This window comes from Geospiza fortis, unplaced genomic scaffold (assembly GCF_000277835.1).
Source record: "Geospiza fortis unplaced genomic scaffold, GeoFor_1.0 scaffold11, whole genome shotgun sequence".
In the NCBI taxonomy this organism is placed as follows: Eukaryota; Metazoa; Chordata; class Aves; order Passeriformes; family Thraupidae; genus Geospiza; species Geospiza fortis.
The window spans coordinates 10,951,863-10,976,224 of NW_005054304.1; the positions used below are offsets into that span (position 1 = coordinate 10,951,863).

At 39.4% G+C, this 24,362-nt stretch overlaps 1 protein-coding gene across 1 annotated transcript in view; it reads left to right on the forward strand.

Annotated features, from left to right (window-relative positions):
* The window catches only part of LOC102031928 (poly [ADP-ribose] polymerase tankyrase-1), a 128,863-nt gene that overhangs the window by 47,644 nt on the left and 56,857 nt on the right, over window positions 1–24,362 (forward strand). Inside the window, exons 5-6 of the mRNA XM_014311935.2 lie at window positions 17,613–17,649; window positions 18,511–18,586. Coding sequence (XP_014167410.2) covers window positions 17,613–17,649; window positions 18,511–18,586 — 113 coding nt within the window. The remainder of the gene's footprint in view (window positions 1–17,612; window positions 17,650–18,510; window positions 18,587–24,362) is intronic.

Genomic DNA, 24,362 nt, shown 5'->3' on the forward strand with positions numbered 1-24,362 from the left:
CTAGCAGTTACTAAGTAAGGGTCTACAGTCCATTCTTTTGAAAACTTCCAGAAGCATCTATGTGGTGTCCTCCAGGACTGCTACAGCATATGCACAAAACTGCTGTAAGTCAGGATTATGATTACTTTGAAAACCCTCTCCAGATGTAGAATTAAATGCTTATGTAGATATGCCATAGTTCATAAGTATCAGAGACACCTTTGTCAATCTGTCTTGTTGCAGTCCTCTGGTTAAACTATTCTAGGTCATTGAACTAACCCAGACTTTTACACTAATTGTATGGATTGGCATTGCCTTTGGCAGAAATAAGGGGAGATGTTTCTATGTATGGCCAAAGGTACTTTCTCCTTAGAGGATTAGGTTTTTTCACTCACTTTGCTTTTCATTTTGTTAATGCCAGATTTATTGTCCCTAATTCATTTGATCCTGCCATGCTATGTTTAATGCTATTCTTTGTTATTGAAGCAGTCAAAGCTTTTTTAACAAATTGAAGAATGGCATCAGTATGAATTTGCTGGCCTTTGTGTATTGCATAAGCACAGCTGTATGCTGCAGCTTGCAGTGTTGCTGTTGCTCTCATTCCTTCAGTCTTTGCAGGTGTTTGCTAAGCAAATGGAGTGTGGAGGTGTGATGAATCCTGCTATTGTTTTGAGGGGTGGAGACTCTGAAGAGTGCCAGCGGGTCCTGAATATATTCACCTTACCATCTTGTCTGCATGTGTCATAGCTGTCAGGTGAATGTGTTTTAAAAGCCCTGCTCCTAAGTACAGTCTTGGGAGAGAAAGACTGCCTGGAGCAGGGCCTTACTACTGGTGAAGGTGGTTTGAAGAACTGTATCTGTAACAAGGCAGTATGTCAGTGGTCAGTGCTTTATGACTTCATTCCAGGGTGTCTTAAATGTCTGGAATGGATTTGGATGCAAAAATCCATATTTTTAGTATTTTTTCTGTTTGTTTATGTGCTCATTGTATCCAGTGAGGTGTGCTACGCACCAAGGAAATATTTACACACCTTAATTCGCCTGGAGGATTCTTAATATCTCTGTCACTGTTGGGTCAGAAAGCAGCGCAGACTCCAAGAAGGCTGGTTTGCACAGCAGCAGCTTTAATATGAAAAACTCTCTCTTTTATAGACTGTTCTGATACATTCCACCTGATTGGCTAATTAACAAAAACACTTCCTCACAAACAATCCTTGAGAAGAACAGAAAAGCAGAGAGTAGGAAAACACCACCTGCAGGTTGTTTATAATAACAAGCTATCGTTGTTTCTCTACAACTCCCTAAAAGTCTCACAAGTCTGCCATGAGAAAACTTAGCTGTTTTTTTCGCTCTCTGACCAGGCTGTCACATCCACATCTCTTGGTGTTAAAGTAGTTCCTGTCTGTAACTCTTCTTTCTGTTGTCTCGGACCAGCTCTGTCTCTTTCCTGTTTTGCTGCTTTTTCCTGACTGTCATCATCTCTAGAACAGCTTCTAAGTACCTATATACTTTGAGAAAGTCATGTCTGAAACAAGTCTTTATTTTCCCCCTTGTTTTCCTCTTCCTCTAGTGGTCTCCAGAGGGTTGAAGTATACCTCCCCCTGCAATCAAGGAGAGATTGGAGAGATTTGAAATAGAACTGCCTGAATGAATTGAGTCTGTATCATGTAGAAGTTGAAAGAAGTACATTTGCTAGCTTGTCAGAAGAGAAGAGGATTTGGTACTTGATGCAAATGCAGGAAGAATCCAAATTTTCATAATTCAGTACTCAGAGTTGCTTATTGTTCCCATAGACTACTGAGTGCTTTAGACAGACTGATAACTCTATTGCTGTTATTGTGCTCCTCCACCACTATACAATGCATGTGTAAAACATTTGAGGAAGGAAGGCTGGCTGTGATAATGGCACCAGACAGGGCAATTGATTATGTGCTTGAGCTGAAGAGTAAGGCACTTTCTTTTTTTGTGGTGAAGAAACATGATAGCTTGTCTTTGTAGCTGCAGTTCAACAAAGTGCATTAGACGTGAGAATATCAAGGTCCCTAGGACTGCTCACATGCATGCTTAAAGTAAAGCATACTTTAGAGTGTTCTACCTATATTATTTTGGGGACCTGGAATAGTAATTTTATCATCCAAGCTTCTCAGTAGTGGGAAAATATAAATGAAATTTGAGAAGTTCAGATGAAAAGAGCTGAATTTAGCTTGAAAGACTGAAGCTAAAGGGTGCATGTAAATGCAGAATGAATTGATTTTTAATTTGTTTAAAATCATCTTGTTACTACTTTGATGGCCTGTGAGACCGCAAGTCTGACCTTGATGATTCTTTTACGCTGCCAGAGCAGAGAAAGTTTTTTTTTCCCAGAAAGGAAAAAGATGATGGCACTTCAGTATAAATATGCAAAAGATGCGAGGACTAGTAAAGAATTGTGATGTACAAAAAGCTTCCTGGCCTCCTGCATGTTTGAAGAAAAATTGAATGAAGTAATGTTGTGGTTGTATATCCCTGGAGCAGAATCCCCTAACCTTGTCTGGCCTGGTCGAGTTCCTTCCATAGGCACAGACATTGTGGTTGTTGATGGTTCTGTATTACCTGTCTGTCCTCTTCACATCACAACTTTATGGATTTGATTGTGTTCACAATGATTTCTTTTTTTTACCTTGCTGTTGTAATTCAGTTTAATGGCAGCTTCATATTGCCATGACTATTGTAGGGATCAGCCTTGCCAGAGCACTGCATGGACTGGCACTGAATTGAAGTTAGTGGGAATAAGTAATTTGAACCACAGAGTAGTCTGCCCCCTACTTTTGAACTCAGGGCTTTGCTTTTTTTTTTAAGGATAACATGATTTGTCTGATATTCAGGTTCTTTGTTGTTCTTACAATACCTGTATTAATCCCTATCTGAACTAATAATTCCCCAATTATCTGCATGGATAAGATATCCCGTGTTTTCTTTTCAACCATTGCATCAAAGATTTGTTTAGGGTAATTTACCTTTCTGATGCTGTCATATACTGTGTCTGTCATCTTTCCTTGAGAATTGTTTTTGACTGGTGTGCTTGCTCTTGAGGTCAGGCATGAGGATGTGCAGGTGCTTGAATTGATCTCCCCCCCTTAAAAGGAGGCACTGAACCAGCAATGTCACCTGTTGTGGTGGATTTATGGCACTTTCTTGCCAGGTCTTCAATAAAAATGATGTATTGGTTTCTTCAGTGTTCTTGGGGGGTGCACAGATAGGCAGGAGCAGGTTCAACTCTCTTTTACTTTTCTGATTTTGTGCAGTTTCCATTTCTTCATAGTACTATTTTTCTTTTGTCTCCACATTCTATATTGCTATCCTGATTAAAAACTGAGGCAAAGCTGGTGTGAAGAAAGCCAGTGCTGCCGAGCAGAGAAGAAGGATGTTCTGTCTTCAGACAGTGTTCTAGGCAAGAATGAGTAAAACATTAGAACCACATTATTTGTGCAAAAAGAAGTATGTCTTTTCTATCCATAAATTGCAGCTGGTTGTCTGCAGCAATGAAATGTCTGTAGAGCTTCACAGGTGAAGCATCTTCAAAGAGCAAAATGAAGATGGTGAGGTACCAGTCTAGAGTAAGTAAATGAGCCAAGGGAAGCTGAAAAACTGACTGGTGTTGATGGTTTCCTTTTTGGCAGAAGAGCAAAGGGTTATGTTCCAGAGAGAACATAGTAATTTTTCAGAGGTTGGGAAAATACAGGCATGGAATTTTACTCTGTAAAGAGTACAAGCAGTGATTTGAGGCTTTTTGGAGAATGCAGGGAGAGGACTGGTTATATAAATGTCTCAGTATATAAGGACTATTTCAAATAATTTACAAACACAAAAAAGTTCTCAAAGATATCTCCAGGAGACTGTTATTCATAGATAATGTTCTTTTTTTTGTCAAGTATCTATTCTTTGAATAGAAGCTTCATTTTGTGCAGTACTGCACTGCACACTGCATTGAGATAAGAGGACTGACGCTATAATGTTTTCAAGCATTTATTTTCAAATGTCTTCAGAACAAATTTTACATAGCTGCCTGTTCTGTAGGGTACAAACTTTGGAATGGCATGTTTCCTTTCTCTAGACTTGTGTTTTCCTTTGGTCACCTAAAAAGTAAGTACTTCACTCTTTTGAAGGCATTCCCTTGTGTTTTGAAATTAAACCTTGTGTATTTTCTGCTGTTTCAGTAGCATTTTCAGTTCATAACTTAATTTGATTATTTATTGGCCGTAGAACATCATGGTCCATATCCTTCTGTGCTCTGCAAATTTGTTTTTGCTTGCCTTTTAGGAATACAATGTTGTACTTGTCTATTTGATGTTTATTTTGTATAATGGCAAGAACATTTTGGCATAAATTCAGAATTCAGTTTGTTCTTTCAGTCTGGGCAGGCAAACAGCTCTGTCCTTACACAAGTAGCAAATTCATGCAGCTTTCATCTGACTGCCACCTTCAACAAAGTCATTGCCTCTTGCTACGCGTATGTGTCTGGCATGGCCAGCCTGGGTGATACAAGTGACTGACAAAGCTGCCAGCTGTTCTCAGGAATAAACCTAACAGTCTTGCTAGAGGAGCTTGTCTCTGTCTGAAAATTAAAACTCCTATAATGCATATCAGTACCTTTGAATACCTCTCAGATCCTCACATCTATCACTGTCAGCCCTAAACTAGCAGCTTCTCATGACGAAGGACTGATTCTGTAAAGAATGCCTTCATTTTCTGTATGCACTCTACCTTAACTTTCAGGAAAGTAATATGGGAGGGAACATAAGTAACAAAAGCCAAACATGTGATGTCATCAAATCCAGGGAAATTGGGCTATTAATTTCTAAAAAGCTTTTGAATAGATTCATGTAGGGAGCTGGACTCTATAAAATATATACCTTGCCTTTACAAGCTCTGTTCCTACAAACAGTGGAAAAGGAGGGCAGAGCCTTGAGAATCTTCCTTCTGAGAATGTTTTTTTGATTAATAAAATCCAGCCTTTATTATTAATATTGTTGTAAGTAATTTTGGATTATCATATTACTTCTGCTACTTGATTATATTAACTACTCTGATAGACTCTACTTAGAGGATTAAGCACCATGACTTCTGTAACGAAATGCGAAATGCTCTTCTGCAATCACTGACTTGCCCAAAGTCATAAGGCAGGTTGGTGTGTGTTCAGCTCCTGCCTGATCGCCTGCTGTGGGCTTCCCTGGAGTGGTAGGCTCTCAGTACTCTGCTCAGGAGTGAGGCAGGGTGTAGGCTGCACTGGCATCTTGACTTCCATCCACTGTTAAGCTGGGCAGTCAAGAGCTCTCTTCAGTGCTCAGTTGGAGTTAACCTTCTTCAGGGCAGACTTCCTGCAGTGGCCAGACCTATTGCAGGAATGAATGCAAGGAGTCTACATTTCAGCTACCTTTGCCTGCAAGGTAAATCTCGCACATTAAAGGCAATTTTGTGCTGAAGTTGAACAGATAATCTGATGCTGACTGCTTCCAGTTTGCAGAACCATCCAAAAACCTGGATGTCTATTGCGCCATTGTAAACAGACTTAGGTTTTTGTTCTTGTTAAGCAAGTTCTTGTTAAAATGTGTGAAAGGCAGACGTGTGAAGAGACATTATTTTCTCAGTAATATTCACTTGTGGCTCTGCTGGTTAGTCTCTTGTCATCTATTGCCCTGGAAGTGAAGGATTTATTCTATCTGGCAGAACAGACAAAAATAACCTTTCCTATGAAAGGAGGTGTGCAGATTTTATTTACTTTCTAGCAGTCATAGCTAAAAATCTTTTGTGAGCAGCCTTTCCAGTAGAGAAAGAAAATTTCTTTCTTATATGCACAAGAAAAAAGAATTTATTATAAAATTAGAGGGATGGAAAGAGCAAAAACCCAAACCAGCATTGTATGTAAGTATAAGATTAAATATACTTGTCTAAGAATGGAGACAATAACATTTCTATGTTTGTATTGCTGATCTTCCCCACAAATCTAAAAGGTAAGTATTTTAAGTGATGCCTTTTCAAATGGTGCATTATCCTCAGGGAGCTAGATGAGAACTCTCATCAGTGTTGTAGAAATGGTTGGTCTAATTATCCAGTAAATCTTTCTTTCATGGATCTCTCTTCTCTTGAAGTCATGTTGAGCTATGCAGGGAAACCTGTTCCTGCTCACTGGCTGGGCAAATGTAACTCCATCTCCAGAATCTGCATACTTTTGTCTGCCTGCACTAATGCAAGGCAGTAGGTAAGTGTTTTTCTCCTTAACAGCTAGCAGATCAGAAGGAAAATATTTATGACTTGTGTGCGTTGTGGCTTCTTACTGTATGTGGCTGTAATTTCTAAATAGGGTATTCTCTCTTTGCTAGGGCTGGAAGCAGCATCTTTGAGAAAGTAAGAAAAAGGGAAAGGGAAAAAGGAATGTGGCTGTTTGTTGAGACCCTTCTTAACTGCTGGCTAGGAGTCCCCCTACCCAAAATCTGAAAGTATCATACTTCCAAGTGTGGTTTGAGTTGCTGAAGGACACCACTGAGGGAAAGTTTCTTGTGAAGTGCCATCTGTATGCTCAAGAGTTATGTGGGTTTTTCTATCCAAGCATAACTGTCTATTTGGACCAAAATGGTAACTGTACAATCTGTCTGACAAAAACCAGGGGCAGACTGACATCTTAGACTGTTGGACTCCTAGAGTGCCCACTGCCAAGGGTCAGGACTGCTGGTGTGACTGTTGAATGGAAAAAGAGAATCCAGAAAATTTTTGTACTCCCTCTCTTTGACCCTTGCCTGTTCCTTACCTTGTGTCCTTTATCTAAATCCAAACCCATTTTGATTGCAGTGAAGGATGTTATGGCTAGAGCTGTTTTAATGGCACAGCGTGATCCAGCAAGAGCTGTCCTTTCTCTGGGCATTTGTTCTTCCTCCCTGCAGTTTTCGTTGTGCTGCTCTCTGAAGACAGACCCAATTCTCTTATAACCTGTCTGCTCTGCTAAAGGATGCTCAGAGGATGGCAAAAAGGAGAGTCAGCATCAGGAGGCAAGTTCTGTCAGTAATAATCTCACCATTTCCTGCATCAGTACTGGGCTTTTATAGAAAGGGATAAGCAGGAATCCTAAACTGGTGTTGGGGAAGGTACAGTATGATTTCTCCTTGATGGTATGTACTCTCTGGGAGGAGTGGTAATACTGAGTTAGTTCCTGCTGAACTAACACACCTAGGTGCACAGTAGAGAGAACCTGTGCTAACTCTTGCATGGTCTTTCCTTTTAGGTTAAATGGAGATTTAAAATACTACTTTTTTGAAAGATAACAATGAACTGTATCTTAGAATAACTTTGAAATAAAGCCATTGGAAAAATAGATTGGTTTAGGAACTGCTGGTAATCACATTACCTAATAAGAGAGTCACTTAAACATATTTTCTTTAGTATTTTTAAGATCATTAGTGGTTGTGATGAATGAGGAATGTAGAAATACTTTCTGGCCAATTATATTTTGTATTATTTGGGGTAAGCAGAGTCTTTAAAGCTAGTGAAATTTCTGAAAGTGAGTGAGAAAGCAGTATTTTTTCCTGCTTCATGCAGAACACAATAAAACTATCTTTTACTGCAGATTTACACAGAAACCTGCAGAGTTGTTATGTTGAGGGTACATGCAGTTTATGTATTTCCTTTCTGTCCAGCAAAAGAAGGAGCACCTGTTTTGGAAGATGCTTTATTTATGGATATACCTGTGACAGAGTTCTTGCACTTAGTTTTTCAGTAGCAGTGAAGTGTGCATGGTATATGAACAGTTTCCATTTGGGTAGGACTGATGATTGGTGTCACCTTGTATAGGGTATGTCTTGAACAGGCAGCTCTGTGCTGCATCTGATCAAACTTACTGGGTGTGAATGAAAGTTGAAGAAGGAATATCTTCCTTATAATGACAGCAGTCTGGTAAACTGCAGCTCTTTAATTAACAAGTTAGTATCTCTTTCATTCTCTCAGACTTCTTTTTTCCTGTGGTGCTATTTCGTTTCCAGTCTTCATAATGAAATATATTGTCATTTAGGGCAATAAATTATTATTTTGAAGAAATCATATGTGTAAACCTGTTACCTCTGAGGAGCAGCTAAAGAATTTGGGTTTGGATCGTTTGAAGAAAAGGGGGCTGAAGGATGCCCTCACAGCTTTCTCAAGTTTCCTGAAGAGGGGAGGTGCACAGGAAGGTTCTGAGCTCTTCTCCCTGAGATCCAGTGATAGGAAGCATAGGAATGGTTCAAAGGTGTGCCAGGGGAGGTTTTTAGACTGCATGTTAGCATTTTTTCACTGAGAGGCAGTCATACACTGGAACAGGCTTCTGCAAGATGTGGTCAAAGCCCTGAGCCTGTTGCTGCATAAGAGGCATTTGGACAGTGCTCTCAACCACAAGCTTTAGCTTTTGGTCAGCCCTGAAGTGGCCAGGCAGTTGAACTACAAGATCACCGTAGGTCCCTTTAAACTGAAATAGTTAGTTCTATTATGCGTTTAACCAGTAAAGTATTTAAAACAATGAGGTTGATACAAGGGACTGAAAATGTTTACAGAACTTGAGTTGTGTAGTATTTAATTATTCTTTCATTGCTGATAAATAATGTAACCCTTCTCAGACCTCCAGGATATTGGCAGTATGTACTGTTATTGCTGTACTTCTGTCTTGTGGTATGTTATTCCAACAGGAATAGCAGAAAGTGCCTGAGTGTAAATAGAAAATTCATTTTTTCCCAACTGGTGTTTTAATAGTTATTTTTTAGTGAGGATAGCAGTTTGCAGATTCAGATTTCAATCATTTTCTGTAAACTGCAGCTTTTTTTCATCTTAGAATATGCTCTTAGTCACATTAAGGCACAGAGCTGCTCTTTGCCTGAGTGAATATGCAGAGACCCTACCATGGCTTGGATCGGCAGAAGCTTGAGTTGAGTTACTGTGACTGAGCACTGCTACTGCAAATGTCTTCAGAAAAGGTCTTAAAAGATGACTTTTAAAATGAGACAAAACAAATGGAACTGTTGTATTTAAGCCAATAATATCTTTATCATAAAACCTGATGGGGAGGGTAAGGGAGGGGAAGAATGTTCCAAGTTAAGCAGCTGCTTTTTACTCTGGACTACCGGTGCTAGTCTTACGTATCAGTCCGCATATCCTGTTTCCATTCAGGGCACCATCTCCTTTCTTCCACTGATTTGTACCAAACTTTCCTTAGTTTTCCAGCTGTCTTTTGCCATGACAAAATGGTTCATTGTAACAAGATCTATTGCCTCTGTTTTGTTATTCTTTTATTAAGGACTTCCTTGCTGTACTTTGCTTAAGTGTTTCATAAATATACGTTGGCTCTTTCGTTGCTGTGTGTTTGACAGGTTTGCCCCATTTCCTCCAGTTATAAAGGAGTTCCTCCCTTCTGCTCACTACTCTGGGGCCCAGCAGGCAAAGGAAATGTTTTGTATTTTTGTCTAGGAGCTAGAGGAGTGATTTAACTGGATATGAGTTCCTTCCAGGATGTGTGCTGCAGGGCAAGCATGGCAACATGTGTGCATTTTTTATGAGGTGGCAGCCTGTGTTTCCTCAGGTTTGTAGAGGGAGTTTAGATACACAGGGCAGCTTCAGACATACAGAGGAAGGATTGTACTGTTCAGTAAAAAGAAATACTTTGGCACGTGTGTACATTTTATGTCTCCTGTTCATTTTCTAGCAAACATTAAAAACCCCCACTTCTTTAAATCTGTACAATTTGTTACTACAAAATCTGTCATGTTTGCTGTAGCTAAGAGAATATAGATTTTTAGGTTAAAATAAATGCTTCAGTTTTAAATCCAGCTATGGATTTTCAGACACACTGTCCCCAGCTTGTTAGCATGTTTTATCTACAATGGGAAAACTGGAGAAACTGCAGAATTTAGTCTTCCTGTATTTACTCTAGAGTTCTTTTCAGAGAAAGATTAAATGATGAAGCATAATTTTGGAGCTTGCATTTATACAGTATGGCTTTCCTGAGGGTTACATTTTATATTTTTCTTGCTAGTTTTCTTCCATGCTTTATGTAAGGTATTTCTGTGGTCTCTCTTTAGAGGATATTCTGGGGAATTGAATGATTTACTTGTTTGTGGATATTGTTTGGAAAGAGAGGGTAGGGAGCTGGCTTTTGAAAAAGATGCAGTAATACAAGAGCAGCTTGGCTATCTATCCACCCCTACTGTACTCAAGTCTTTGACAAAGGGAGTTTCTTAGTCCTTTGTCTTCCTCCAGGAAGTTTGCCTTGAAATCCTGGAGAGAAAATGCATATGTGGACATGTTACAGAAATGAGAAAGTAATTGTGGCTGAAAAATTGAGCAGTTTATTAGTTATTAATACTGAGCATGGCCAAAGTAGTGGCAATTACAGTGGATGATTGTTTTTGCTGATAGCAGGAATTAATATAAGAAACGAAGGGGAGAGCCATGGGAATGTTGCTTTTGCTGTAGGCATGAAGGGGTGGATAATGGGGAAGATTCTGGAAAAAACCCGTCAGATTTCTTTTCTATATGTAATTTCACAAAAGATGTCATGAGTATTGAACTTTGGTGAAAAGATGAGCCTCAACCCCTTCAATTTTTCCATCACACCAACGTGTTTTGAATTGCTGAAGGTTTGGGTTTTCTTCCCAGTCACTTGACATGATATTCTCCAGTCTTTTTAAGTTTTTCAATCTCAGTCTGAAAACATGACAGACGAGAGCGGTGGTGTCTTCAAGATAAGTACAGCATTCTAAAATAGTACAGTTGTAGTGAAAATACGAGTTTTTTCACACCAAGAATAGAAAATGGATGGGTGTGTGGTGTTCATATGAGTAGCATGCACTGAAACTACTTGTACAGGTCGACTAAACAGGTTCTAGAATGTTTGTCAGATTTAATATTTCAGAAGAAACTATATGCTAAACTTTTAGCATGTGGTAACATTGTTGAAAGTAAAATTATTTATATGGATTGCCACATAATGGGTAGTTGTAGAGTTTTTTTGCGTTTGGCTTCATCTTGGATTTTGTCTAATGATTTAAGAGTTAAGACACTTGAAATCCTCTGACAAAGGGACTATTTTCATCGTTCTGCTACTATATAGGAAATCTGGTAGCATTGTTTTAACAAATGGACCAGCACCACTGAAAAAAGGCGTTCTGAGAAACAGAATTGTTACGTGTCAAACGTGAACTTACTGGTGCTATAACTGCACGTGCACTGAAGACCCATTTTGATACACCACCTAATCCTTCTTGCTGACCAAAACCCTAACGTGCAGTGTGTGTAATTTATGCCTTGATACAGAGACAGCATTTGGTAACTGCAGTATCTTGTATATGCTTATGTAATAGCTGTGCTTTGAACTGATGGCTTAATAGACAAGAATCTCTTCTATCAGGTAAGACCCTGGCAGAGGTTTTGCCAATCTGCACTATAAAAAGCTGCAGATTGTTTGACGTAGTGCTTTCTGCCAGGCCTTAGAAGCAGCTTTTTTCTCTGGAGCTGTAAATCAGGAATGCTCTGCATTTGAGCTCTGTCCACTTAACTGAAAGATGTTCCAGGTAGGATGCTGCTAGCTCAGTGGTTTGGTAGAGTTGTGGCCAAAACCAAATGATGTTTGCTTATTTCTTTAACTTCCACACCCCCTTTTAAAACACATCCCTGAAAGACTTCACCATTAGCTGAGTCATTTTCAGTTTTTAAATTTCAGTTACAAATGTCTGATTTGAGTCCGCATGCACAGTGCCTGACTCATCTCATAGAAGAGGCAGATTTAAGGTGCCAAACCTTTCCTCCTTGGTAACATTCCTCCTTGCTGGAACTTGTGATTGAAGACATTATCTTCTGAGTTGCTTTTCTGTCACTTGCATATGCTAGTGTTACTTTGGTGTTTTTCATCCATGACAAGAGCTTAAAATTAGGGTCTTGCTGTGTTCCAGGTTGAGCCTATTTAGACAGCTTATAAAATCAGCCCATTTACTTGTGAGAGACTGCTGAGCAGAGAAGTGCAAGAGGCATAAAGAAATTAACCCTAAACAAGTGGGAAGTATAATTATTAATAAAACCTGAAATTGTTATTTTTTGCTCCTCTTTATTCTCATGTGTTTCTCAGAGTACTTAGTTATAGATGCCTTTTCCCAAACAGTATTATTTCAACATATCTCGGGTGTTTTTTTTTTGTTGACTCTGTTTTTTGGGCAGATATTCCCTTAACCTTGTGCTGTTCAGATGGTTAAAAACTTTCTTGGTCTGATTTAACTCCATATTTTAGTGTCACCAGTGTCACCTGCTGATTTACATATAACAAAAATTAAATGGGGAAGAAGGAATTGATGAGTATTTTAATAGTATTTTTGGACCCTTCAAAAGCAGCCATGTTGAAAATAAAATTTAAATTTGCTAAAAAAATTGCTAAAAAAATTTTAAAATTTAAAAAAACCCAAACCCAAAATCTCATCCTCTCCCAATAACCCTAGCAGTCTCTCAGAAGCACAAAAAGTCTTGTGCTCTGATTATAACTTGAATATTTGTTTTAAATACTTAAATATTACTCAGAGGGCCTCGGAGGATTGAAAAGGATGGTATATGTGATGTGTATCATTGATCACTCATAGGTGTGTGCAGTCCTGGAGTCTCAGGGAAAAGGTGTATTTTAATTTACGTCTGTGGAGTTTATTTCTTTGCTGAACTCTACATTGCTTTCTTTGTAGCAATGGCAGCCCAAATGTAGAGTTTCCATTCCCCTCCCTCTTGTTGCAGCACCATCCTTGTTCAAGGTCTTCATTCTCAGGGACCTGTTTGGGTCCCTGGCCATGGACTGAGCTGGATGAAGTAACAAACATGATCGAAAAACAAGTTCTCAGCCCTCCCAGATGCATCAGGACTCTGTTTTCCCAACAACCCCATGCATTCCTGTGCTAACAGACTATATGGTTGGAAAGGCACCAGAAGCACTTCTAAATGAGGAAAAATGGGAGGTTTTGGTACCTGCTGTCTCTACTACTCTGGTGGAGAGCTCATGTCCTCTGTGTTGCTGAGTAATCGTGAATGCTTGTTTGAAAAAGAAAAGAAAATAATCCGCTGGACTACTCACAAAGATCTTGTCAATCTTCTCGTGGCATGTATATTTTGAAGAATAGAAGCTCAGGTTTTCAGAGAGGCAACCAATAACAAGTGTTAGGTCTGCACATGGTCCAAAGAGAAAAGTAGAGCTGCCATGTTTTTTAACAGAGCAAGATTTCTCCCCTGACTTCCAGTGCTGCTAGACCTGAGCTGCCAAGAGAGAACAGGAGGTCCTGAGGAGATTACCTGAGATTACCATGAAATGCAAGGTATTGAGCTCAGTGGGACCAAACACTGGCACAGGTTGCCCAGAGAACTGGTGGAGTCTCCATCCTGGGAGAGATGTAAAAGCCAGTCCTGAGCAGGGTGCTCTTAGGTGACGCTGCGTTTGAGTAGAAGGGTTGGATGGGAGACCTCCAGAGGTCTGTCAATCTCAAACATTCAGTGATACTCGTGAATTTTCCCTCCCCAGCCTGTGGTCATGGTTGCATGTTCATAAGACTCACATTCCTTTGTCACAGGTCAGAAGCAGGGGATCATTGGCTGGCTTAAAATTTTTTACTGTGTTTAAATATTCTGGGGATTTAAATTTATAATTGTGTTAATTGGAATTGATTTTAAATTGATTCCATATAATGTACAACTTCATATGGAAAAACCTCTTTAGTTTTTCTGTTTGGTTTAGAATATGTTAATCCATTTTGTTTCCATTATATGTTGCCATTGGATAGTAATGGCTTGGTTTAATTTGTGATGTTATTTTTTAGGAAATTGTCTTCACTGTGGAAAGCTGACATGATATTATGGTGAAGCAAAACCTGCTTTGTCCAGCTTGACATTTTAGATCTGGCTGCTTTCTGTATTGGCTGATGTGTATGGAGGGATAGGAAAGGAATTCACCTTGGTTTTGAGTGCAGTTGCATTGAAAAAGCAATGTTGATTTATGCCATGCATTTAGATATGTTTTTCAGTATTCCATTGAAATTACAAGACTTTTAGGAGAGACTGAAATAGGGTTGTCTGTAAAGATAGATTCATTATGTTATTTTTTCCCAGCTTCCCGCTGCTGATCTGCTCAACTGCCAGGTGCAAGCAGCCACTGATGTCTGATAGTTAATAAGCATTTGCTAATTTGCTAATCAGCTACTGCAGAATGCAGCTAGGGCCAGACACAGCAGTGAGAGCGTAGCAGCAGCTGATCAGGAGTGTTGGAGGTAACTGGTTTTCTCCTGGGAGGGGAACAGAAAGAGAGCTGGTTAGCTGCCTGGTGGTAGCTGTGATCTGAGACACTGATTATCTGTGGTTAGCTGTGGTGACTTTCTCATTCCAGCATAAATGGGAGCAGCAGTGGTGTGATCTGGAGCTGGGATCAAGTAGAGAAATTCATTTAAAGAATGCTGAGCAAGCTGTAGACAATGAAATTGATCAGATGCAGTGAATACTACTGAGTGGTTTCTGCCTCCCTACTAGCTTTTGTCTGATGAGATAAGAACAGGGACGCTGCTTTGCTATGGTACTCTCTGCTCCTTATTTCACACCTTGTCTTTGCCTTAAGAAATTCCCAGGCCAGCTGTCTCTGGGCTGCCTGGCATGCAGATGCCCTTTTGCAAAACTATAAATTCTAACCTGCCTAGAGGAGCTCTTTAAGAGATGTTATTAGCTTACTTAAAGTCAGTTTGACATTCTTTGAACAGAAGTGTTATGTGAGGTTGATGGTCTGTATTCCTGTACTTCTGCTTAGAACTTGAAATTCATCTCTGCCCGTGCACGCATGGTTTGTTTTCAAATGCTTGCAAATGAATATTTGATGAGGTAGCTGTGGCCAATAGCTGCAGGATGGCCTTTGATAAGCTGCGTGGCCAAGCGGCGTTGGCTGTGTTGGCAGAGCCCTCTGCTGGGAGCACAGCCTGTGCCAGCGGCAGTCGGTCCTGCAGCCAGCGCCACCCGCTTCTCCCAAATGCCGTCAGCCAGACCCCTCTCGGCTCTGTGCTATCCCACCAGCTGCCTGCTCCAGTGCCCAAGGGGTTCCTCTTCATCCCACAGAGCCTGTGGAGCTCACTTGACCTTTTTTTTTTTTTTTTTTCTTAGCAAACCTGGTGGTGTGCTGTAAATGCTTTTAGGATTTTAGGTTTTGATTTGCAAAATACAGTGGCTCTTTGAGAGTAATAAAGTTTGCCAATTATAAAATAATGTTTTCCTAATCCTAATCGGTGTGGGAGAACCATGATGAATTTCAAAAATGACACGTATGGATTCCAATGCTGTCTGTAAATACCTTTTTTAAAAAAGAACTGGTTAGTAAAACTAACTGATCTAATTGGGCATACATGGGGACATTCCTAAATCAAGAGCCACAGCTTTCCTTTTTCATTGGACAGTAAGGCTTCTGCTATTCAAAGTATTAGAGGAAACAGCTTTTGTGTGACAAAATACTAACTTACTGAGCATGAAGGAAAAATGTTATTACTCTTCTCTAACCTAGTATGTTCAAAAGCCTGGTTAGGACTACTAGGTGCATTGCCAAATCAAAATGTGCAAAGAGGTATTTTAGTCTGGTTATGTCTCTAAAGTGTTGATATAATACAGGCCAAATAACTCTACTGCAGGAAATCCAGCTGTTTGAGATTGTTGCACAAACAATGCAGTAGTAATAAAGGGTCTTTTTTTCTTCTTCACATGCTGGCCAAAGCTTTTCACTTACCATTGATTTGAAACACTCACAACTGTGCCCAGTACTTTATCTTCATTAAAATAAAAAAAGAGGAACATGTACCATGGCTTAGAAAGGGCTGTTGCCTGTGGTGGACAGGCCCCCCTTCTGATGAAGCTGAAGAGTGGTAGAAGTCAAAGGCAGTCATATTTCTGTGCCATTTGATTTGTCTCATGATGAAGCTTTCCTTAACATAGACATAAATTATTTCAAAAGCTAGGTTAACCTTCCTGGCCTATATTTGAAATAACCAGTTTCACCTTTGCTTTGAACTTACTTGCTCCATTGCTGGGGTTCAGCAACACAGAACAGCTCTGTTAGGAGACCCATCATGTGAGTGGCATGACAGAACTCCTTGCTGCAGGTTGTTGTGAATTCCCAAAGATGAATATTATTCAGAAAGCAATTAAACACAGCTGTGAAAGGAAAAATCACCAGTATGATAAGATGTAGATATTGCTTTTGAAAATTCCCCATCTGCATCCAAGGGAATGGGCAGGAAGTGCATGGCTGTGTGTACTCTCCCTCCTCCTTACCCTTGTGTGAAGGCAGGATGCTGAAATAAAGAGGACTCCTTCAGGAAAGGTCTGGTTTTGTTGTGGTTCCTGTCACCCTCTGCTGTTAGCTGGAGAAGCCATGGTGGGGGGAGGACCAAGCTCTTGCTGGTGGATGGGGAGTCCAACCCTCCTCCTGCACCTTACAGCTGTTCTTTAAGGGATCTTTTCAGATGAGCCTTCCATCTTACCTGCCAACCGATCTGGCATTTTCCGTGGCCCAGTGCCTTTCCTCACCTGTAGTGAGAGTTTCACTGGAGGCTTATTACAATTACGCATAGGAGGCAGCACACAGGGGATTTTTTCCTCTTTTGTGACAGCTTCTTCTTCCTGTTTTTCTTACAGCATTTTGGTTAGAGGCTTTAATTCTCTGGCAGATGGTATACAGTATGTTTTTCAAACCCTCTACCTTTTGGGTCTAGGATTCACTCTGTTCTCTGACTGCACAAAGCTGCTAAACAGCTATTTTTCTAATTTCTGACTTGAAATTCCATTCCATTTGTATTGCACAATGTCATAATGATTCAGCTTTGTAGAATCTGTCTTACTTCCGTAGGTTATCTTGTCCCATGCTCTTTTTAAAAGACTAACATGCAATTTTAATCCTGTGCTGCAGCAACCCTTGTGAGTTGTCTGTTTTAACTCAGGACTTCAAATATAAATGTTGCTTTAACATTATTACTCGTGGTTATCTCTAATCTCAGAGTCTCGTAGCAAAATCTGTTGCAGAGTTCATCCTCTTTTGTCTGTGCTTTTTATTTCAAATGTGTGTTTTGTTGGAAAGCGGCTGATGATATAATACCTGGATTTTTTTTAATAATCCGTGCTGTTCTAAAGAACTTAGTGAAGTGTAATATTACCATTCAAATAGGCAGGTGAGAGCCTTGGAGATCAGTAATTTGTACCTTTTCAAAAGCCGCACTGCCTTGCTTTGTCTTGGAATTTATTATGCTTCCCAAGTATAATGTGACATACTGAATAGGGCAGGGGGTGGGGACATTGTCTTCAGCTGACATGCTGCTATCAGCGGGACTGTGTTTCTGGACACAAGATTTCGCAGTCATTGGTTGTCCGAAGAAAGCCTTTCCATCTGAGGATTGGACAAGAAGATGCGTCAATTTGCTGCCCGTCTCCAAGGTACTGGTGATGCTGCCTCCACAAGCTGGCTAACGTCACAGCTCCATCACCCAGCGGGGTGTGGGCTTTTTTCTCCTCTTCTCTGTTTTAATTCTGTATTTGCTTCCTACTGCATTTCTTAATCTGTCTTCTGCCAAATGCTAACAGCATGATATTTTGCAATCATTTAGGTGAATACAAGAAGGACGAACTCCTGGAAGCTGCAAGGTGAGTGCTGCTTAGAATATAAAACATATTTTGGGGGTGGAAGCAGGCGAGGAAAAGGGGTTTTTAAAATAGTACTGTTTTGTCATTGCCTTTCCATGAAATGCTGCAAGCAAACCACTTAATTAGCATAAATCTCTTCAGACTTTAGTCTGGTACAAATGTAAAAGCCTGTTTATGTAATTGAAATCCCCCACTATGGTGGTTATAAGGTTAATATTGAGTTTTTGCTTTAAGCTGCTTAAATCCTCTTTATTGTTTTGTGACTGTTCTTTTTAGGGGCAATTTAAATATTGGAATATTTTTTTTCTTTGGGTTTTTACTTCTGCCGTAGGATGTATTTTGAAAATAGGTTTTATCCGAACAGAGCATAATGAAGCCTATACAAAAGGTGTAAAGTTCAATTGTATATTGCGAAGGCGCTTTTCATCCTTCCTTCTGACTGCACAAGACCATTTTATATAGCCTGTTAACCCTTCTAAAAAAATTTTCTGGGTATTGGTATATAGCTGTTTCAAATGTTATGGGCCATATGCTATGAAAATATATTAAATTCAGAACATTTATTTCGACAAATGGCTTTCAGAGGATCTGTAGAATTAGAAAAAGGAAATACGAGCTTAAGGAGAGAAATTGAGGTGTTTTTGTATGATCTTTAGCAACATATTTAACTGCAAATGTAGTATTCTTTTTTGTATTTACCCTTGATTTTGAAATGTTCAAAAGATTCTTTAACCATCCAACAGTCTCCCTGCCACAGTACAAATTTCAAATATACTATACTTTGCAAAATATTTGCTGAGATAGATATCAAAGAGCTCTGCCCTTTTCCCACCCTTTCCATAATATTCTCCTCATTTACAGGAGTGGTAATGAAGAAAAGCTGATGGCTTTATTGACTCCTTTAAATGTGAACTGCCATGCAAGTGATGGGCGTAAGGTAAGTTAATACCTGTTTTATATTTCAATTATTTAAGAAAGGCCAATTTAAGCATACTGGTAAGCATAGATGTATAAACCAGGAGAATGTATGGGGGGTGGGGGGGGGACCTGTGATGCCTTTTCACCATAAAATTAAACATTGGTATACTTGACACTGGCAGCTGTGACAGATTAAGTTGGCAGACGTGGGTTTTGTGTGTGTCATTCAAATATCAAGCACTGGTCTACGTGTAAACAAAACTTTAAGACCTTTTGTAAGAAAAACAAAATGTACTGTTGCAGATGGATAAAATTACTAAAGGAAGAAAGTTATTATTTGTATTTGAGCATTGTCTGAGTGAGGTGCTTGGTATTCAGCTTAGCTCCTAATACACTGCCACATAGACTGGCACTGTATTGCTATGTTTAACACCTTCTGCATTTTCTTAAATTTGACATTATTGTTTTGACTTTCTCTGGCAGAGATGTTTGAATGAGTTAAATTAAGAATTAGGCTGAAACTGGAGGAGGGAAGAACATACGGAGTGAGAAGTAGATCCTATGATTTTTGATGTTTTAGATTTTGAGATGATAGTCTGTCTAGACTGTTGCCTTACAAATGTTGGGATTTTTTGTTTGTTTGATTGATTTTTTTGGTTTGGTTTTTTTTGTTTGTATTTTTTAACTGTGTACCAGAATGTTTTTAATATGTATCTGTTAAAGTGTTTCACCTGTAACAGTACATCTCATTTTTGGAGAGAAAAGCATGGGAGTGTTTTCTTTTCTATTTTTTTTAAATTTTTGATGGAGTGTGTTGGAGCACAGTATAAACCTCTGCCCATCCTGGACCTGTTGTGGAACAGCCAAGTTCCACTGAAATCAGTAAAGATAGGTTAGTTTACACTTCTGGTTAAAAGGTATGTTGTTACTGAATATAAAAAAATACAGCTCCATTGTGGAAAAATTCCGGTTTTTATACACATTTTTAAATATTTCTCAGTTGTAATGGCTATCATACAAACTATGTGATGGAAAACCCAGCCAGTTTTTTGCTTATTTACGTTTATCACTGATTGAAAGTTGATGCATCTTCCAGGTTTCGGAAGCAATTGATTTTATGAACTGAGGACAGGCAATTGAACAAGGGCTTTATTTAATTTAGCAGTGTTGAAAATGATGAAACACTCTCCACATTTTAAGATTAAAGATATTGCCCATATTTCTTGAATTTCCTTTTCTTATTTTAAGACTTTGCTGTTCAAGTAAAAGTGTATTTAGGTGTTAATAGTGCTCTGTGTTATAATTAAATGGGGTGGTGTATAGCAGTGCATTACTGAATAATTCAGCCCCCATCACTATTGATCTAAGGCCAAATGCAGAGTTATGACTTCTGTCAGCGGGGCAAAGAATGAGCCCTTGCAGATGTTTTCTTGAACATTTATCACTTCAAAGTAAAAATTTAAAAAAAAATTGCAAAACTTTTAAAATTCATATTGAGATAGCAGAAATTGAGAGAGCAGCCTCTGAATTGGTTAGGAAATTTATGCCCAAAGCTTGGAAAACATATTGCAGTTAAAGTTCCTGTGTGGGGAGACTTTGAAAATATGTTTGGTTGGTTGGTTTTTGGTAAGTGCACTGGTTTTTGAAACACCTTTTAAGATGCCTTGCCGTTGATATTAATTAGCTTTTAAAAATGATGTCTACCAGATCTATTTTTCTACCACCGCATATGTACAGGAAGGTTGGAAAAACCTTCCTCTAAACCGATGGGAGGTTTACTAATGCTTTGTAGTAACCATGCTATATAACTGTTAAGTATTTAATTAGTAAAGCAAAGTGTTCAGGCCCTGTTCTAGTGCAAGATCACTTGGGATTTGATCATTTTAAGCTGTGCTGCAAATTAACTGAGTTTGTCAATGGAAGTCTCCACTGGTGTAGCTGCCTGTAGTTGATCTGTGGTGATTTACACTAACTGAGGATTTGTCCATTTTGGAAGTTGCTTTTTGCATTCCTTGATGCCTTTAGTAATTATTTTTTGCAGATCTTCTGAGCATTCCAGCCTCAAGCTTAGGACAGCATAAGGCCACAGTTTGAATGCAGCTCTCAGGGCCAGGAATGCAGACTCTGCGGATTGGCCCGAGATTCTCAGCATCATGCTTGTTCTGCAGTACAGCTGTACCCACAAACTCTTCCCTCAGTCTGCTTACCTCTTTCTTCAGTCTGTGCATTCCTTGATTTTCTGAGATGTCCAGCTCTAGACTAATGATAAGGGAACACTTGCTGTGTGGGTGAAGAAATTGGGTTCCAGTACTGAATGGGTAATTATTTTTTCTGGAGTGGCAGATGGTGATATTTTTTCATCATACTTTGGGGTGCAACTGTATGCAGTTTAGTTTTTTCCCCCTGGGGGATTTCCCTCATGCATACTAACATCTGGGGTTCTGGATTTCTCAAATACCACATGTGCTGTGAAGTTGTGCTTTATAGAATGGGTAAAAGGAGTGAAAAACTCTGACAGTATCTTGCTGGTTTGAAACCAGCTAAGGTTGGAAGTAGAAAAGATTTATTGCATTCTGGGCGCTGCTTGCAGCCTTTTTGAAAAGTATTGACAGCCAGAGTCTGATTCCTACTGGACAGGATTCCATGATTCTAAAACAGTTACATCTGGTGCTGATAACCATTGCTCCATCTGTTTATTGAGGATAGAGGTCAAGACAAATAGGAATGAAAACTGAACTTCCTTCTTCCCCTCCAAAGTCACAGTTTAGGTAGGTTATAGTCATTGTAGAAATGTTCACATTACTGAAGCTTTTGAGCTGCTATCTGAAGAGGGAATATATTCTGTGTGGCTTTTCTTGCCATTATCTTCTGGAGTGAAAAATGAATTAGTGTGCAAAACAAAGACCAATTTTAAACATCAGCTGAAGTCTTCCTGCATACCAAGGATCATGGTAGTTTTTGGGAGTCTTGATGACCAAAGAAAATCAGCAATAATCTCAGGAACTGCAATTTCATTAGGCTAGGTAATGATTGATTTTTGTGCAAGTACTGGCTTATATGCATGTTCAGTGTCTGTCAGGGCACAAATAATGAGCTGTATAGTGCAGAGCTGTATGGTACTGTGTAAGCAAATTAGTATTACACAAGGGTAAATTTTACAAAACCTGTTTTTTTAAAACAGCCTTATTTGTTTACTTTTTAAAAAACAATGCTTGAGCTGAAATATAATAGTGATTTTTCATGGCAATTAGTCCTGCTTTGATGTTGGTGTTTTTTAACAGGAGACTGGAAATTTGCAGTTGTTACGATGGGGTGTTGTGTGAAAGGCAACATTTACATGTTGCATCATTTCTGTTCACATTGCCTCACCAAGTATCAGAACAGAACTTAGACACAGTGCACAGCACCTGCCTATTGCTGTGGCTCTGAAATTTCCCTGCATCCTGCCTGGGAGTTCTGCTGGTCTCCTTGGTCTTTACATTATCTGTATAAGTAAGGACTTCTAGAAGACAAGCCTGTGGTGTTGGTGTTAGCAGATGGTAATGAATTTCACACTGTTAAGAAGCCAAGGCATCTATTTATGTGTCTATTTATGTAAAGGTACATAGGTTTTAGAGCCCCTGTTATTTTCCCTCAAATATTTTCCTCTGGGATTGTCTTTTTCAAGGCTTAGTTATGAGTGAATTATTAGCAATAGGAGGTTGGATTTTTGGTTGTACAAGGCTTAGTTATGAGTGAATTGCCAAAAAATGTTTTTTGACCATTTTAAATCACCCGGTTGCTCTGCTGGAAATTAATGCTGTATTACTTCATCGTGGAAGCTGGATTTCTGACTTGTTATAACAGTCTCTGCTTACCTAAATCAGTGGCAAGAGACAGGTTTAAAATTGCACATATAATGGTTGCAGGTTGAGTAGAAGCACTTAGTCCACTTATTTCCTTCAGGAAGCTGATGTGAACACTTGAAAGCTGTTTAAGGAAGAAATTGATGTTGCCTTCATTTTAAAAATGCAGAAGTATCTGACCTGATAAGGAAGGATTGGTTTCAAAAATTCAGATAAGAACTCTTTTCTACAAGACACTTCCCACATGACTAATCATAGCTTTCCAGAGTGATCTGCATCCAGCTGACATGGTAGCTATTAGCAATAGGAGGTTGGATTTTTGGTTGTACATAATATCCTGCTCCTACACTGCATTATACACACTCAGATCATGCTGGCACTAAAATACTCAGGTGTTGGTTGAATAAAACCTTTTCTTATGCAAGGGAATCCAACTCCTCTATTTAGGAGTTACCCAAATACCACTTTGTTGGGTGGTCTTCTTGAGGTGCATCTCTTGAAGTAGACCTAATAGCTAGTATTTTGAGCTCTTAGGACCATAGAAAAGTCATTAACTGAAAAATAAAATGCTTGCTTTGTACTTTAAAGTACAAAGTTTCGGTTGCAGCTGTGTTTTGTATTTACATTTTGTATCAACCATATGAGAAACAGAGAATACAATGGCATTACCTATGACAGCATGATTTCAGGTATTAGTTCAGTTTGAGGCAGGAATTGCTACCAGAGGGCATCACAGAATGCAGTTCCTCCACAGCTGCATTGTTTCCTGTCCTGCACCTTCTCTCCCTACTTCCTTCTTTGGAAACCAGAAATGTTATTTTTGCAACAGGTGAATCAGGGATCCTGCAAACAACACACCTCAGTTTTTCCTTACATAGGATCATCCAGTACTGTGGATAATGTAGTGATCCCATGGGGGAAAAAATAGGCAATTAATTAAAATGCCATTTCTGTCATGCACGTGGTCATACCTCACTTACTTGCACTGTTGTTTTGTGACTGGTAGTGTCCTTTTGTTTATTCCCAGTTTTCAGTCCTTAAGAGCTCCCAGTACCAGTCTTTGGTATTTTGCTTCTGCAATGCCTTTTTGGTTATACCTTTCCAAACTAGCTGTAGACAACCCAGGGTCCAGAATACCAGTAACAGGCCTTTTCATTAAACTTTGTGAGTCATAGGAGACATAATTGCCTCTTGGGTTTGACTGAGGCTGTTGCTTCAGCCTGTTCTTTCCTGCCATAGGGATATTGGTTTTTCTCATGCATGGCCTCATTCCGGTTCACTGGCACAGGGTTCAGATGTAAGAATTCCAAGTCTGACAAGGTCTGCAATGCAGTGCTGAGTAGCAACATCCTTGGCTTGAGGTAACCACTGCAAAAGGTCTTGAGAACAAAGTGCCCCTCAGCTTTTGCTATGGGACATCCCTGATACCAAGTAGCATTGGTAGTAAGTAGTAGTTGGATGAAATTGCGGATTCTTTCTCTTGCTTCCTCTGCGTCTTTCTCTCTAGTGAGAGATCAGCCTGTAAACAAAGGGCTGGTAAAGAGAAATTAAATTCTAACAAGATCAGGTGAGGTATGTCTCCTCTTACCAGAGAGTCTCCAATTTGCTGCCGGTAAGTGAATTTGCCAACCCGTGTTCCACAGCTCTGGTTGTTTGCAGCCATTTTCAAGAAAAATCCTGCAATTGGAAAGAAAATTGGTATAGCTTCCAGTTTCTGAGTCTGTATGGAACAATCGATCCACATTTTCACAAGCTTTCCCTTTACAGTTATTAAGCCTACAGACTTGGGTAGAGGTTTAAATTCCCTTGTAATATGCTTGGCTCTAGAAGCTGGGAGTTGAAGAAAAATGCCACATACTGCAAGATGTGAACACATTGTGTACTGGTGAAACTGTAAACCTTCAAAATTGTGTGCATTTTTCTTGTCCTGTGAAATAAAAATCAAAATTA